This window comes from Eschscholzia californica, unplaced genomic scaffold, assembly GCF_041429995.1.
Source record: "Eschscholzia californica isolate CP2 unplaced genomic scaffold, dmEscCali1.0.p SCAF_4, whole genome shotgun sequence".
Taxonomy (NCBI): Eukaryota; Viridiplantae; Streptophyta; class Magnoliopsida; order Ranunculales; family Papaveraceae; genus Eschscholzia; species Eschscholzia californica.
The window spans coordinates 28,987,485-29,003,158 of NW_028238461.1; the positions used below are offsets into that span (position 1 = coordinate 28,987,485).

At 34.6% G+C, this 15,674-nt stretch overlaps 1 protein-coding gene across 1 annotated transcript; it reads left to right on the forward strand.

The window, feature by feature from the left end:
* The first annotated feature begins 11,288 nt into the window (after window positions 1–11,288).
* Window positions 11,289–14,225, forward strand: LOC147544026 (peamaclein-like). Its single transcript, XM_086636497.1, has 2 exons — window positions 11,289–11,472; window positions 13,815–14,225. Exons 1-2 carry the CDS (start codon window positions 11,382–11,384, stop codon window positions 13,997–13,999), a joined length of 276 nt encoding a protein of 91 aa, XP_086492623.1. The 5' UTR covers window positions 11,289–11,381; the 3' UTR covers window positions 14,000–14,225.
* The last annotated feature ends 1,449 nt before the right edge of the window (window positions 14,226–15,674 follow it).

Sequence of the window (15,674 nt, forward strand, 5' to 3'; positions counted from 1 at the left end):
GAGACGTACAAAACCCAACAGTCATAATGGGTGGTCCTCTACTACTTTGGCCTGTAGTTGCATCTTCTGGATCCGCATGATAAGGCTTTAGGCAGCTTACGTGAAAGACTGGATGATTTTTGAGATGCGTTGGAAGCTCCAACCTATATGATGCCTTCCCGACCTTCTTAAGTATGGGGAATGGTCCTTCTTACCTCCTGATTAGTCACTTGTGTACCCTCTTAAAGGACTTGAACTGGTTCTGGTTGAACTTGAGCATCACCAATTTTCCAACCTGGAACTCCAAAGGACGCCTCTTTTGATTTGCTTATTTCTTCATCTTCTTGGTGGCCTTCTCTAAGTATGACCTAGAAACATCGAGTTCCTCTTACCATCCTTTTGAAACTTGGTAAGCTGCCGAGCTAGCTCCTCTATACCCACCTGCAAAAGTATGAGGAGTAAGTTCTTGTTGGCCTATAGTCCACTCAAAAAAAGTATACCCAGTTGATTCACTCCTCTACACGTTACAACAGAACTGGGTAATAACAAAAAGCTCCACCCAATTGTTTTGGTTCGCGGTCACAAAATGCCTCAAGTGCTGCTCTAATAATGCATTGACCCTCTCTATCTGGCCATCAGTCTGAGGATGGAAGCTCGTAAAAAAGCTCAAATCCAACCCAAGAGCTTGAATATCTCGCTGCGGAACTTCCCAGTGAACCTTAGGTCTCGGTCACTTACTATGTTGGCTGGAACACCGCAATATTTCACGACATGTTTCACGAACCATTCTTGGTTCCGACTAGCTTATCCTTTCTAGGTTAAGAATCTTAAGCAATATAATATACACACACATTCATTGTATTTATGCCCTAATTCACAAACATATCATCTCATACAATAAAGTATCGTTTGGCAACACTAAAATAAATAACGTTTTTGCTTATTTAAGTAGAAAAGTAAAAAAAGTTAGTTTGTAACGTAAAAATTTCTGACTTCACTTAAGTTAAAATTTGACTTTCTTTTGAAGTTAAAATTTTTAGCTTTTGACTTCAAAGTAAAATAACTTATGTGCAACACATACATAAATTTTACTTGACGAAATTTTTTTCTTCGTCTACCTCCACTCCACCACCACAACTAAACTTTTACTATTCCATTGTACCTCCACCACCACCTCAACTACAATTGCACCTCCCCCACCACCATACCTCAACCACCACCACCACATCTTAACCACCACCTTCGCACCTCCACCTCCACCACCACCATACCTCCATCACTAACACCTCCACCACACTACACCTCAACTGCAACCACCTTCGCACCTCTACCACCACCGTACCTTCACCACCACCACCACCGTACCTTCACCACTACCACCACCAAATATCCATCATTACCACCTACATATCTTATTCACCACCATACCAACGTCACTACCAGTCACATACCTTATCCACCACCACCACCATACATCCACCACCACCACTATATCTCAACCACCACACCACCACCACACCACCACCACCCTACTTCCACCACCACCCTACTTCCACCACCACCGTACTTCCACCACCATCACCATCATCATACCTCCACCCTACCATCACCATAACTCTACCACCACCGCTGCCAGTGCCACCATCATTCCTCTACGACCACCATCATGAATCAACCACCACCAAACCCCATAACTATACCTTCAAGGCGCCGCCACCACCACTACCACCAATATCACCACCACTTCGTATAAAAGAGTAATCGTGGAAATCATAAATAAATTCATTAAAATCAATTATCTCTATGAGTAAAAGAAAAATAAAATTATCAAAAGTAAATTGGATTACCAAACTAACTTTTTGACATTTTTACTTATAAGTAACATTTTTGCCAAATATACTTTTGAAATTTTTGTACTTTTTAAAGTAAAAGAACTTCTACTACAAGCAAAAGTACTTATACTTTTGGTTGCCAAACGACACCTAAACAAGTAAGAAACGATAAATACCAGTCCTAATATCACTATAACTCATTTTGATGAGTTTACTTTCATAAGTATGTCTAGAGATTCAAAATACTCAGCAAAATTATATCTTAAACCTCAATTTACGACATCAAGAACACAAATACAAGTTATTCTTAACATCTAGGTTGTTATCCGGTGTATCCATACTCTATTAGTATAACCCTAATAGTCTAGGGGTTATTATATTGCTATTGAGAATAAATATTAATCACAATAGATATCTATCATATCACAAATTGGGTCTAAGTTGATGACATTAGTAGTTTGAAGCTATCATTATTCAACTATTCGAAATTAGGTCTGAAATTGAAAACGACTATGAAAACCCTAGGAAAGAAGAAAACCTACCGGATTTGGAGCACAAAGAAGAAGAAAATCAATTCCCTAGCAAAGCACTTTGCTTTTCCCTCTTCTTCACTTTCTCTCTCAAGAATATCTCCCACTCTAATTCTCGGCTAAAGCAACATGAGAAGAAAAGAAAACAAATTGGAAGGGTTAGGGCTTTCAAAAGAAGTGTTATTTTCACCCACAATAGTTGGGGTGGGTATTACCAAATATACGGGATAATCCCAAGAGAAACCTTAATATCTTAAGACTAGAAATAGTAGTTTCAATCCAACACGATGGATCTCAGCCGCCTCACCATGACCGCCTCTCTGTAGTCGGTCAAAGCAATCTACAAAATGTTAGCAAACTACATCAAAGAGGGCACAATCACAACTAGGGAACTAACTGTCCACTTAAACGAGTAAGTATCCAAGGCTCGCTCCATAGTCAATATTTTAACTGTGGGGGCAATCTGACGTTCTTGAGGGTCGGAGAGGTTTCTGAGTTCCTTACAAATTTCACCCCTAGATCAAGAGGAGCAGAATGGGAGTCGATGTTGCAGTCTCACTATTCGAACTGATCCCGTAAAAAAAAAATTTGATGCCAGAAGCGTTTGTTGTATTACTTTGTGTTATTCTTCAGCAATTTCTTTATTTTCTCAAGCGTTGCTGCAAATCAATAACCAATAAAGTTGGAATGTGTCAAGAGGTGCAACAACAAGAGTAGAAACAGATTCCTTTGAAGATTGTGGTAGTTATCTATGTTGGTGGCGGTCGGAAAAGGTGGTAGTGATTGGATAAGACGCTGGTCATTGGAGGTGGTGGTAGAGATTCACAAAAAATTAAATCTCTGTAATTATGTTTTTCCTTATTAAAAGTAACCCAGTCCATTTCAATGAAATTATGAGCATATAGACAAAAAAAAAATGCCCCCTCATAGCAGTTTTAATCCTCCCTAATCCCATAAAGGGCTTAAAAACCAAAATATTAATCTTAATGGATATCTAGTCCATTTGGATACATCTAGAGAGAAAACACCAATCCCTAGAATATATAATAAATCTTAATACCTAAACTAACCTTCCTTAAATATTAAAACACATTTACCCTCAAATTTCCCAAATATCTTTTTCCTTTATTATCTCCCATCTTTCTCTCTCCAATCACGTTTCTAAACAAAGTAACTGTGATCTTCATTATCTTCAGTTACCGAAACCTTCAACTTTTCTCTCTATTTAATTCAGAATCGTTTGATAATCATCCATTAATCTCAGATCATCCATTAATCTCAGATCATCCATTAATCTCAGAAATCTTCTTTCTTATTCATTAGAGCAGCTGAAGTTATCTTCTTCAGGTAAAACACAGTACATTAGTCATTTTTCGTTCCATTGATAAGATTTTATATTGTGTTTCAGGTTATTGTAACAGATTTTCATTCTCTAAAGTTATTCATATCTGATTTTGATTAAAAGCATCAAAGATTTCTTTATAGTTCATTAAGTTTTAATGTTTGATGATTATTTCCTCTCTCTTAAGTTTTCATTATTGTTTATGATCTTGATGTTTAATAGATATTTAATGATTAATTCAAATCGAGTATGTTATTTTTTCGATCAATGATCATATCATATTTCTTTAGATAGTAGTTTAATCTTAATGATTTTCACATATTTTTCTTCAGATCTCATTTTTCTATCCATACAGATATATATGAACCAAGCCTAAATCCGTACAGTTCTTTATAATAGAATTACATTACTGGTAATTTATCATAAATTACAATAATTTATAGTAAATTACGCAAACATCTTCCGTACGATGTTTTTATAACCGAAAACATCATATATGTATTTTATAACAAATTATACATACTTTATCAAGATATCCAAAACATTATATTACTGAACATAAATTATTGGTAATTTATTGACGATTATGCGTAATGTTAACCTAACACAGTACTCATCTCAAGCTGAAGAAACTTTGCTTCATCACCAAATCTCGTGTACTTTGATTTAAATTATATATGATTTACGTTACTGTACACGTTGTTTATATTGCAAAATTTATTTTAATATTAAATGTATATGTATTAATGTCTGTAAATTTGTTATCACAGATGGAGTTTTTTGCAGAATCATCAAATCAGACTAAACTAACCAAACTAAAATCAGATGGCTGGGATAAGATATTTACTGAAATTGGTCAGTTATTCCCTGGGGTGCAAAAGCATTTCGATATGCTCTTCGGCAATATAGTATTAACACAGGGCATGATTTCAAATTCATAAAAAATGATACAAAGCGTGTTACTGATGTGTGCCCTGTTGAAGATTGCAAATGGAGAGTGCATGGATCGGTACCATTAAAATGCGAATCTATGTTCATTTTGAAAGAATGGAAATGAAACAAGTTAAAGAAGATCAATACGTATCCATATAATGAACAAGATGAATGTAGCACGCAAATTGTCTAAGAAGTGGACTACGTTCTTGTGTCCAACCATCACTGATCTTTTGGAAGCTAAATATGATAGTGCTGCAACTCGGAATTATGCACAGGCAGCACCATTCATATTTGAGATTTATTCAGATCCATCTCATAGTGTTGATCTTCTTCTTCTGACTTGTACCTGAGGTGGCAGGTTGATGGTGTTCCTTGTGATCATGTCATGTTGTGCATTAAAACATTAATTGACGATCAACAAGATTGTTTCTACGATCCTATTTGGACTACGAAGTCTTATGTGAAGACTTATGCTGAACATATAATGCCCGTCCCGAATCATGATGAACCACGTAGATTCGATGAAGAGTCCAAAACACTCCCACCTTAGATTCGACGTAGACCTGGTAGGCTAAGAACAGTACGGATCGAGAGCTCAGGCAACATTCCCAGGAAATTGAGGATTTGTGGTAGGTGTAAGCAACCTGCCTACCACAACCGATCCACATGTAGGGTTAATATTTGATTTTATTTCTTCGGTTACCATATCTACTATGTACTTCCGGTTCTATTATTGACAATCTAATGAATTAAAGTTCATCAGTTTCTGATAAATGTTTTATTATGTTGCGTAAAGTTTGCATAATTTATTCTAAATTATACAAAATAGATTTCAATTAATAGATAACCACTTTCATAAATTACCATAATTTATGTGACAATTCTAATATTTTTAGAAAAAAAAAAACAAATACTGTACTGATATATAATATCAAATATTTAAATAACCAGTCATTACATTTGAGTTAAAATATACCACTCAACAAAATTATAATCAAAACTAATGTAAATTCTTTCTCCACTCATCTCTTGTTTCATACAGTATCTCGTACGTCACCTACGCCCTTTTTCGTTGTGCTAAATCCGTCCAATGATCGCCAAGAAATTGTTTTGGTACTCCCCATTTGAAATGTTTCATGAACAGGATCTCCATTTGTAGCATTACAAATGGATCACAATCCGTATTGTCCATCATTGATTAAACATCGAAAAAACAAACCATGAAATAACTAACATCAAATCATGCTGTATAATACTAATAGATGAAGATTACAAGTTTGTTACTTACTTTTCTCCTTATTGATGATCATACGGCGTATTCAACTCCTTACATTTCTTTTTAAATTCAGGACTGACATATGAAATTTTGTGAAGCACATCTAGTATCTCCTACGCATACTTGATAGCATTTTGTTCGCAAACTTTACATAACATTATGTCGAAGAATAACGAGTTGTAGTGTGTCCATGTTTGATCAAAATAATCAAAAACAAGCAACGTCCAATGGATACCTCTACTTACATCTGTAATCATCGCATGACACATTGGTGCAACTATATAAGATATTAGACCTCTATCAGCCTCATTTAATATTCGATCTTTGAGTAGTGCGTTTATGTTTGCTTTTGATGCCTTGCAATTTATCTTTGTCTGTACAATAAACATTCAAGCTTAGCACATTAAGTTTGCATCATTTCATCTAAAGATTCACCTGAACAGTTAACATTTTGATATATTACATGTAAAGTATACATACTTTACAGACCTAATACATGATTTACTACTAATCAGTTATATTACAGGTAAAGTATGCTTACCTTATCAAACAATATTATATGATATACACTACTTCACAGATATAATTACACATTTGCGTATATAGTGCCTTTACATAAAACAATGAAATTTAACTCAATACTTACCCATAACTCGGCTCCAAGAATGGATACTTCTCTAGCTCCAACCATTACTTCTGAAAATAGATGTTTTGCCCACCAATTTATAATCTGAGCATCTGTCTCGTAATTCATCATTAGTAGGTCCAACTGTCTCCCTTTGATCTCACTCATGATTTGATTTATCCAAATAAGTGTTCTGCAGGTTAGTTATTGTTAGTCCAAAAAGATGCAATTGTAATACTCATAAATATTATATTTCATAAAACACACATAATGTCAGTTACAAACACAACATTAATAGTTCAACAACATAACATTAGAATCAAAATAGAACAACTTTAATATGTAAATCACTCATTACGTGTTTTTCCCTCCTTTGTTAAACTCTTCTAGAAGCCCCTTTTCATCATCTTTAACTTGTTTCCATACTTTTCTCTTCTTCCAGTTGCATAGTTTCTCGTCAGCATCTGATGCTGGTTTCTTCCCCTTATTATCTTTCATAATTTCCACGTTCAAGACATCCTTTTTCGACATTGTAGCATTCTTCTTATTAACCTTTTCTTCCATGAATTTTGGATCTGTCTTTTCAGTATGCTTCCTTGTTCTAGGGACTTCCTTCACTCTCTTGATAAGAGAATTTTGCTTTAGTGTTTTAACAGCAGCATCTGATTTGAATCCTACTTCCTTTGAAGCTTTAGATTTTGTCCTTGGCTTTTTTACTGTCTTTGGTGAAGGCTCTACAAAATCATCATCTTCATCTATTTGCACATCTTTTTCTGTGTAAGATTTGGCAAGTTCTGCTATTCCAGCAAAGTCATTTAGATCATTTTCATCAATACCCAATGAAAATGTTGGTGTGGTACTAAAAGCTCGCTCTTCAACCTTTTGATACTTGACCCTGGCTGTGCATGATGCATTTTCATCATTTTTTGCACAAGTAATTAAAACATTTTCAGTTAAATCATGTATACTGTAATATACCTACAGTGTAATTTTACAATAAATTTGCATAAATGCATATATGTATACATACTTTATATTGTTGAAACATAATATATTTGTTGATATTATGCATAATGTTTGCTATGCTATATGAAAAATATAAAAGATATAAAAACAAAATTTCTCACCAATGTTCTTTCCACCCCCGTTGTTACACTCACTGTCATCTTGCTTTTCAACACTAGTTTCATTTATCTCCTCGTTTTTTCTTCTTTTTTCTCACCATTCATTTCTTCATCACCATCAATTCCATCTTCCAACTCTACTTCTTTATCTCCATCATTTCCTGCATCACCATCATTAATATATCCACTACCATCATTAACTTCATCTACAGAAACCTCCACATTAACCTTTTCTTTCAATTGAAGTTGTTCTTTCAACTTAACTAGTATTTCTTTTCTCAGCATTTCTATTTCAACATCTTTACTCTTCATTCCACTTTTTAGAGATTTTATCATCTCCAACATATCAATATTTTCATCAATTGATAATTCAAGATCAACCTTTTCAGTAAATTTCAGCAAACTTGTTCTTCTTCACTATCTTCTTCCTCAACAGTAAGAATTACCTGCATTATAAGTATACAAAATTAAGGAAAAAATATTTATACATCATGTTACAATCAGAAACAAATCAACAACAATTATGATTAATTCTATACAAAGTATACATAATATATGATAAACATAAACAATTGTTTTAACATTATACCTTTTCTGATCCTAGTCCAACAATATCATTCTTCATTCCATTAATGAATTCATCAACAGACCACCTCAAGAACCTTGGATATTTTATTGCATTCAAAGGATTCTTCTGGTACAGTGATGTGTGCATGCACACCCAGAACTATAAAAAAATATTTAACAATATACACACTTACAGGTAAAGTATCAAGCAACCAGATGCTTTGGTTGGGTCTTCAGAATGCTTGTCAATGGATTCCATCATGTAAGAGTGTATGGCTCTTGGCCATGACAGCCTGTTAATTACCCTTCTCGAATGAATGTTCTTATAAATGCTTGGCAACACAGTGAAACCCGCCAAAGTTGCAAAGAGGAAGCTGGCTGCTAACAACATGATTAAAAGACCAACAAATTCGATTCCTGGTTCATGGTTTCTAATACACCTTTGAAGTGCCATTGCAACCACAACACTTGAATCCCCCTTGTGCTTGTTACTTGCTTTTTTTATTGGTTCCTCGAAATACTTCATCAGAAAGGCACATTTGAATGGATCTTGTTCATTGATCCTGGGAAAAGCCTCATATTCCGCCCCCTCCATTGGCATGCCAAGCAACAGGGAAACATCTTCTGCTTTGAACTCTATTTCAATCCCACCAATGACAAATTTCTTTGTCGTTTTTTTGTATCGACAAAGAATGTCCAGTATTGCACTTATTTGACGGTTGTTATAGTTTTCCCTAAGAATGAGCCCCTCTGCCATTGAATCAAATATCCTAGAAAACGGAGTATGACTTATTTCTTTCTTCATTTCCTCCATCATGTAATGTCGGTGGCTTGTAATCAATTCAATTGGTTTGCTCAAGCTATACCTAAATGGATTGCAGGTCTTCCCATCCGGAATTATCTTCTTCTCACCAATTATATCAACAGTTCGACAAGTGTTTTCTTTTGTTTTCCCTTGCTTTGTGGCTGAGCTAGGTTCGACCTGTAATGTAAACTATAATTTAGAATACAACTTTACCACATCAAAATATAAATGTTGCATAAAGTATAAACAATTATATACAAATTATATATAATTATATTTAGATTATGCATACTTTATCATAATTTACAGAAATTTTTCATACATTTTATATACAAACTCATACATATTACCTCATTAACAGAGATTGCTTTGGTTTTTTGCTTCTTAATTTGTAAACCTGGTTCATTGGCAGAGCTTCCTTTCATTTTAGATTTTTTTGCAGGAACGTTTTCTTCCTCTACTGCTTTCCTTTTTAGAGGACTTTTTCTCACTGGAGTAGAATCTTTTGCTTCTTTTGGAGTTGATTTAGATTTGGGTGCCATTTAAATCTCCTGCACAAAGAAAAAAAAACACCGAAACTACTTTCAGAACCCTAGAAATAAGGTTTTCCATAAATTACGATTAATTTATACATAATTACCACCAAAATATGTAACAATATGAAACCTAAACACTTATAAAACAAATCAAAACCCTTATAACACAAAAAATCTTCCCAAAATTGCCAAAATACAGAAGCAAACCCTAAACCCAAAAAAAAAGAATCATATATTGACGAAACAAAATCAAAGATTTTTTACATGACAGTATGAATAATTTATAAAACAAATCCCAAAAATTAGGTTTGAAGATGAAGCTTTAAACATCAGGAACTAAATCATAACATAAACTCTTACAAAAACGTTGCAACAATCTTCTTTACAATGGAAAATAAACATGCAAGCTCAAATTTAAATACACTTTTCACCTCAAAGTAACGATGGTTCGAAATCAAAACGATTCGAGAAAAACCTTTTTGCGTTTTAATGAAAAGTAATACATTTTCTACTGAATCGGAATCTTGAAAGATAATGAAGGTTGAAGAAGAACCTCGATTTGTTACCTTCTGGAAGATGGCGATTCGAAGATTTGGTTAGGGTTTTGGAACGACTCGATTTGAGAAATTTTGGATTTATTTCCTAAAAAGCACAAAGGATGAGAGAGAAAGTCGACGAAGAGAAATATGGAAACTCTAATTTTATCCTAAAATCACGCGTACTTTAAACTTTCATCCTTTCGCTCGGGCCCCACATTTCAAATTCCCCTTAAATGGTTTTGGGACACAACTGGAAATCTAATATAGATGGTAAGGGTTTTTTGACCAAAGAGTGAAAGGACTAAAAATCTATATTTTGGCAAGATTGGACCCTAAACCCTTTTTCAACATTTTTTTGGTCTATATACCCATGGACCCTATTTCAATGCCCAATATTTTTGTCTACCTATGAAAATTATTTGCTACATATTGCCAGCCTATTTGTTTATCTCATATTTGATGTACCTATGTCATTTTATATAAAACATAGATACACATTCTATGCCGTTATATGATGGCGCGGTCTTCAAATAATTACTCCTAAACAACGCAATTGCTTTTTTATTCGATATAATGGGTACTAAAAATTGTCATACATGGGAGAACGGTGATTTAGTAACCAAGATTATAATGTATGTATAGGTTATATTTGATCATTGTCAATTGGTTTTGAGATACATCACCACTAATTTTACCTTTGTGCAGAAATACAAAATTTATTTGTGTTTTTTTCTTATGATTGTAGCGTGGAAATCAGTTTAAGGTAGGCATTCCTAAAGTGATCTCCATTGATACAAACTTTGAACTTATGGACAACACTAGTGACGTAACAAGAATTTTCTTGTGAGCAAAGAACTGAAAAATGCCAAGTGGTTTCTTGAAAGGATCTTAAAGTGCCTTCCTAAAATCGTCTTACTAAAACCGAACTCCTACCCAAGAGACTTCTTAAACTATACAACTCAAATACTCGATACATTGGACTCATTATATTTTTTTTTTGTTGAACTGACTCATTATATTTTGAGTAACGTAACAAAAACGTATTGAGAAGTTTCACTTTCACTTCAAACCGTGTGAAAGCCTTCGAAGTGAAAACCATTTGTATACTGTGGGTGGTGCAAAGTCATGTGTTCCATAATATATCCATAATTCTCTCTCCACTTTATCTCTCTATAAATCAAACCCTCAGACTCTCTTTCTCATGTATAAATAAACTCATATTCATGCTCTCTCGTCTTTCCCAATTTGATACCCATCTTTTATTCTTCCTTTCATTCTCTAATTTCAGAAATGAAGGTCGTAATTGTAGTTCTTTTACTTGTTACTCTAATCTTTAGTTCTTCATTCTGTCAATCCACCATGGCCCAGAATCTATTAACAGGTATTGCTCATAAATTACAGTACATCAAAGCTAGAGATAGAAAGTCCATATCGCTCAAATGATCTCCATTTTTTGCTAAAAACGTCAAAAAGGGTAGATATTATTTTCGCAAAGCTCAACTCCGACCTACCACTATAGTTAATAATTTTTTTTTCCGTAAAATTTCAAAAAATGTAGATATTAGTTTTTAAATTTCAGTTTATTATGTTGACATAAACTCTAAAATTTAGGAGGTTCTATTCTCATAGGAAGTGGAAGCCTTAAATATTGAATTTGAATTATTAAAGGTACAAATAATAAGTTTGTTGGGCTTTAGACATCTTTAATATGTTGTGAGGTTTAGGCCTCTTTCATTCGTATTTTAATTTCGACGGTTAACGTGCTCATCACATCTTGATGATTTATCAATGTCATGTAATGATTAACAAAAATAGTAGTCTACATTTAAAAAAATTATAATTTTGAACTAAGGCTCCGTTTGATAGTGTGAAAACATTGCATGTCAAAACACTTTTTTTTTTTTCCTTCGGGAAAGAAAATCAAGTTTCTGGTCAAATTTCATCTTTTAGCAACGGGTAAGCGTTGAAAAAATGAATATATGGGCCCAGCTTTTTTTTTTTGTTGAAACGTCGCAACTTTATTGCTATTGGTAATTTTCTTAATATAGAGGGTCCAATGGTATTAACATTGGGTGCCTGTAGAACTTCCCATGTTTCTCCATCTACAATTCTTCAAATTAAGGCTTTGTTCCAAATGAACTTATTTAAGACATCAGATGATTCGATTTCTACCAAATTAGGTAAGTATGTTTCAACTTACACTACAGATTCATCAATTTAGTGTTTCGATTGATCAATTTAGGGTTGAAGATAAATCGATTTAAGCTTTAGATTTATCAATTTAGAATTCGATTTTTAGGAGTTAGAGTTTGATCTCAAATTGGGGGTTTAGGTTGGACATAGAGTTAGGATTTTAGGAGGGAGAGAGAGAGAGAGAGAGAGAGGGAGAGAGGGAGAGAGAGAGAAGGAGAGAGAGAGAGGGAGAGGGAGAGGGAGAGAGAGAGAGAGAGAAGAGAGAGAGAGAGAGAGAGAGAGAGAGAGAGAGAGAGAGAGAGAGTTTTGAAGTATGATGATTAAACAAACAAGGATTAAATAAACAAAGATTTTATAGAAACAAATATTTTAAGAAGCACGAAAATGCAACAACCAATAGATCAGTGTTTTGAAGTAAGATGATTAAAAAAACAAAGATTTAAAGAAGCATCAGAGAATCAAAGACCTTACTGACTATTCGTCTCTTCGTCCTCATGGACTTCCAATTCTCTGTAAGTTTGGTGGTGTTTAGAGGAACTTTAGTTGAAAGAAATGAGAAATATTCAGGATTAATTGAAGAAGGCAAAGAACTATGTAACAAAGAAATTAACAGATAGAAAGTACTAGAGTTAAAGAAGACAGAAGCAACAATAATAAATTTTGATTTCAACAGCTTCAGTTTAGAGAGATAGAGAAAGAGTCTGAGTGTGAGAGTGAAATAAGAGAGATCAGTTTCGGAAGAGATAGACCGTGAGGCACGGGAGGATAGCTAGCGCCTTTTTCTAGGGGGACGGTGGGAAATGGATTTTACCCTGTTTTAGTAGTAAAATTTGTAACTCTCTTTTCCCACTTTATTTTAAAACGGTTTCGATCAAAGTCCAACTTTCAAATTTTATGAAATTTTTTGTCTTTTAGTGAAATGACTCATCATGTCAAGTCATTGTAGCACTCCAAAACTTTAATTTTACATCTACTTGGACTTGGTAAAAGTTTTATAGAAACTTTTTTACCTTCCACTAGCATCAAAGTTCGCCGCAGTCTGACTCCGACCCAGTGTCCTAAACGAGGATGTGACTAAAGAGTGATTCCTTTGCCATGACCAGAGGAAAGAGGGGCAGAGAGATGATTTGAGTGGACTGAGAAATGAGAGAGGGGTGGGGTCCTTGGGGAAAGTGGAAAGTGATGGTGGTGGACTGGTGGCTGTTGTGTCTGGAGATGGCAAGAAGATGGAGATGGAGATAAGTAATTTTTCTTGGGTGTGGGAGTAACAATTGGCTTTGTCCAAGTCAAATGGACCAAGTCAGTGGACCAAGTCAGTGGACCAAGTCAGTGGACCAAGTCAGTGGACCAAGTCAGTGGACCAAGTCAGTGGACCAAGTCAAGAATGTTTGGGTTGGGTTGGTAAAAACATGTGTTATGTGGTACGATATAATTTTTATTAAACCACTAGTAGTCATATTTTCTGATTAATTATAATCCACTATAATTGATGCTAAAAGTGGGTTTGTTTTAATTGCTGGGAATGAGAAGGATTTTGTGATAAAAAATGCGGGGAAAGATGCGCCAAAGCAGGAAGGCAGGATCGTTGCTTAAAGTACTGTGGGATATGTTGCCGTGAATGCAATTGTGTGCCCTCAGGTACTTATGGGAACAAAGACGAGTGCCCTTGCTACAGGGACAAGAAGAATTCCAAAGGCAAACCCAAGTGTCCTTGAAGTGCTAGAGACAAAAACAATAATAGACCACGGTATCAGCATGCAGTACCACAACTATATTGGTTAATAACAAATCTGAGATCAAATTTTTAATAATTTTTGTTACATGATTTGTGAAAGAGATATGATAAATGATGTGCTAAAAAATAAGAGTTATAAGAGCTCATAAGACTGTATAAACACACACTTACTTGGGGGTGTTAATGTCATTTGATCCTTTAATGTATTTTCTATCATAGGAGTCCAGACCATCAAATACTAAACCAAAGAATCTCACCAAATCACGCGATAATAGAGTATACAGGGCCGGCCCTGGGGTGCAAGCAGGCAAAGCCTCGCTTCGAGCCCTCAGGGCCAAAGGGCCTTGTAATTAGACAATAAAGAAATTATTAGGGGGTCCAAATTTTGTTTTATCTCTATAAAAAAGTTACCAATTGAAACAAGTAGCCTACTTTAGCTCAATTGTTAGAAAACATGTTAGAGAGCTTAAACAATCCAAGTTCAACATCAAGCATAAACATTTTTTTTTCTTGAATATAGTTACTTCCACTTCTACCACAACCATGATTACTAAAACCTACACTACCACCACCACCACCACCACAATTACTAAACCTCAACATCACAACCACCTCATTAAATTGTAAAAAAAAAAAAATTAATTACTTTAGTTGATACTTCTACCACCACTACGATTACTAAACCTCCACCATTATACCTCCACTACCACCACCACAATTACTAAACCTCTACAACCGTACCCCCACTACCACCACTATTACTAAACCTCCACCACAACCACCACCGTGCTTGGGTTCTTTTTTCAGAGAATTATTTTTTAATCCTTTGTTTCGGTTAAAAAAAAGGTTGAACAAGCTACTGACTCAAACCGAGTTAACAGAGTTCTGAACTCGCTAAACCGCTTCATCGGGAGATCAACGAAGGACAGACAAGGGCTCTCCCAGAACCCGAGCCGATTCTGAGAAACTAAATCAGATAGTTCGATTTAGATTGCAAGTTATAAACATAAGTGTTATGTTCTCACATTATGTGTAAGGAAAATTTAGAAGGTTTCGATATACAAATTTTTTTGGTGAAACGGGTGTAGGCGACATTCTTAAAACTCGCTTCGGGTCTCCCAAATCTCAGAGCCAGATCTGAGAGTATATTAGCGAACGAAGAACTATAATCTCAGACCATCAGATCTGGGGGTCACAAACAAGAAATTGGCCAAAGACACAATTCTAAATTTTTGTAAGTTAAAAAAACATTCTATATTTAGTTTCATTAAGAAAGATAACTAATATCTTACAGTCTTATGAACCTCGTTAAAAAACATAACTAATATCGTTAAGAAACAAAACAAAACTAATATTTTGTTAAAAACAAAAATTTGTATTTTGTTTAGTTAAAAACATAATTAATATCTTTTGCAACTTTTTCGCAAGTTGTTACAAACTTCTTTCAAGTTGTTGAAAACTTGCTCCAAGTTGTTGCAAACTTGTTCCAAGCTGTTGCAAATTAAGACAATACCTAGAAAGTTGAAAACTAAAAATATTGGATGATCTATTTTTTACCAAAACGAAACATTTATAGAGAATTTTGACCAAGTTCCCCATTTTAGAAACATAAATACTCAAAGCGCGGTGGGTTTAACAAGAATTGAGCTACACTT

What these genes read in the sequence shown, in the direction of transcription:
- LOC147544026 (XM_086636497.1), top strand. Translation starts at nt 11,382, where the DNA reads ATGAAGGTCGTAATTGTAGTTCTTTTACTTGTTACTCTAATCTTTAGT. An exon ending in GGCCCAGAATCTATTAACAG is followed by an intron (nt 11,473 to 13,814) that starts GTATTGCTCATA and finishes GGGAATGAGAAG; the next exon opens with GATTTTGTGATAAAAAATGC.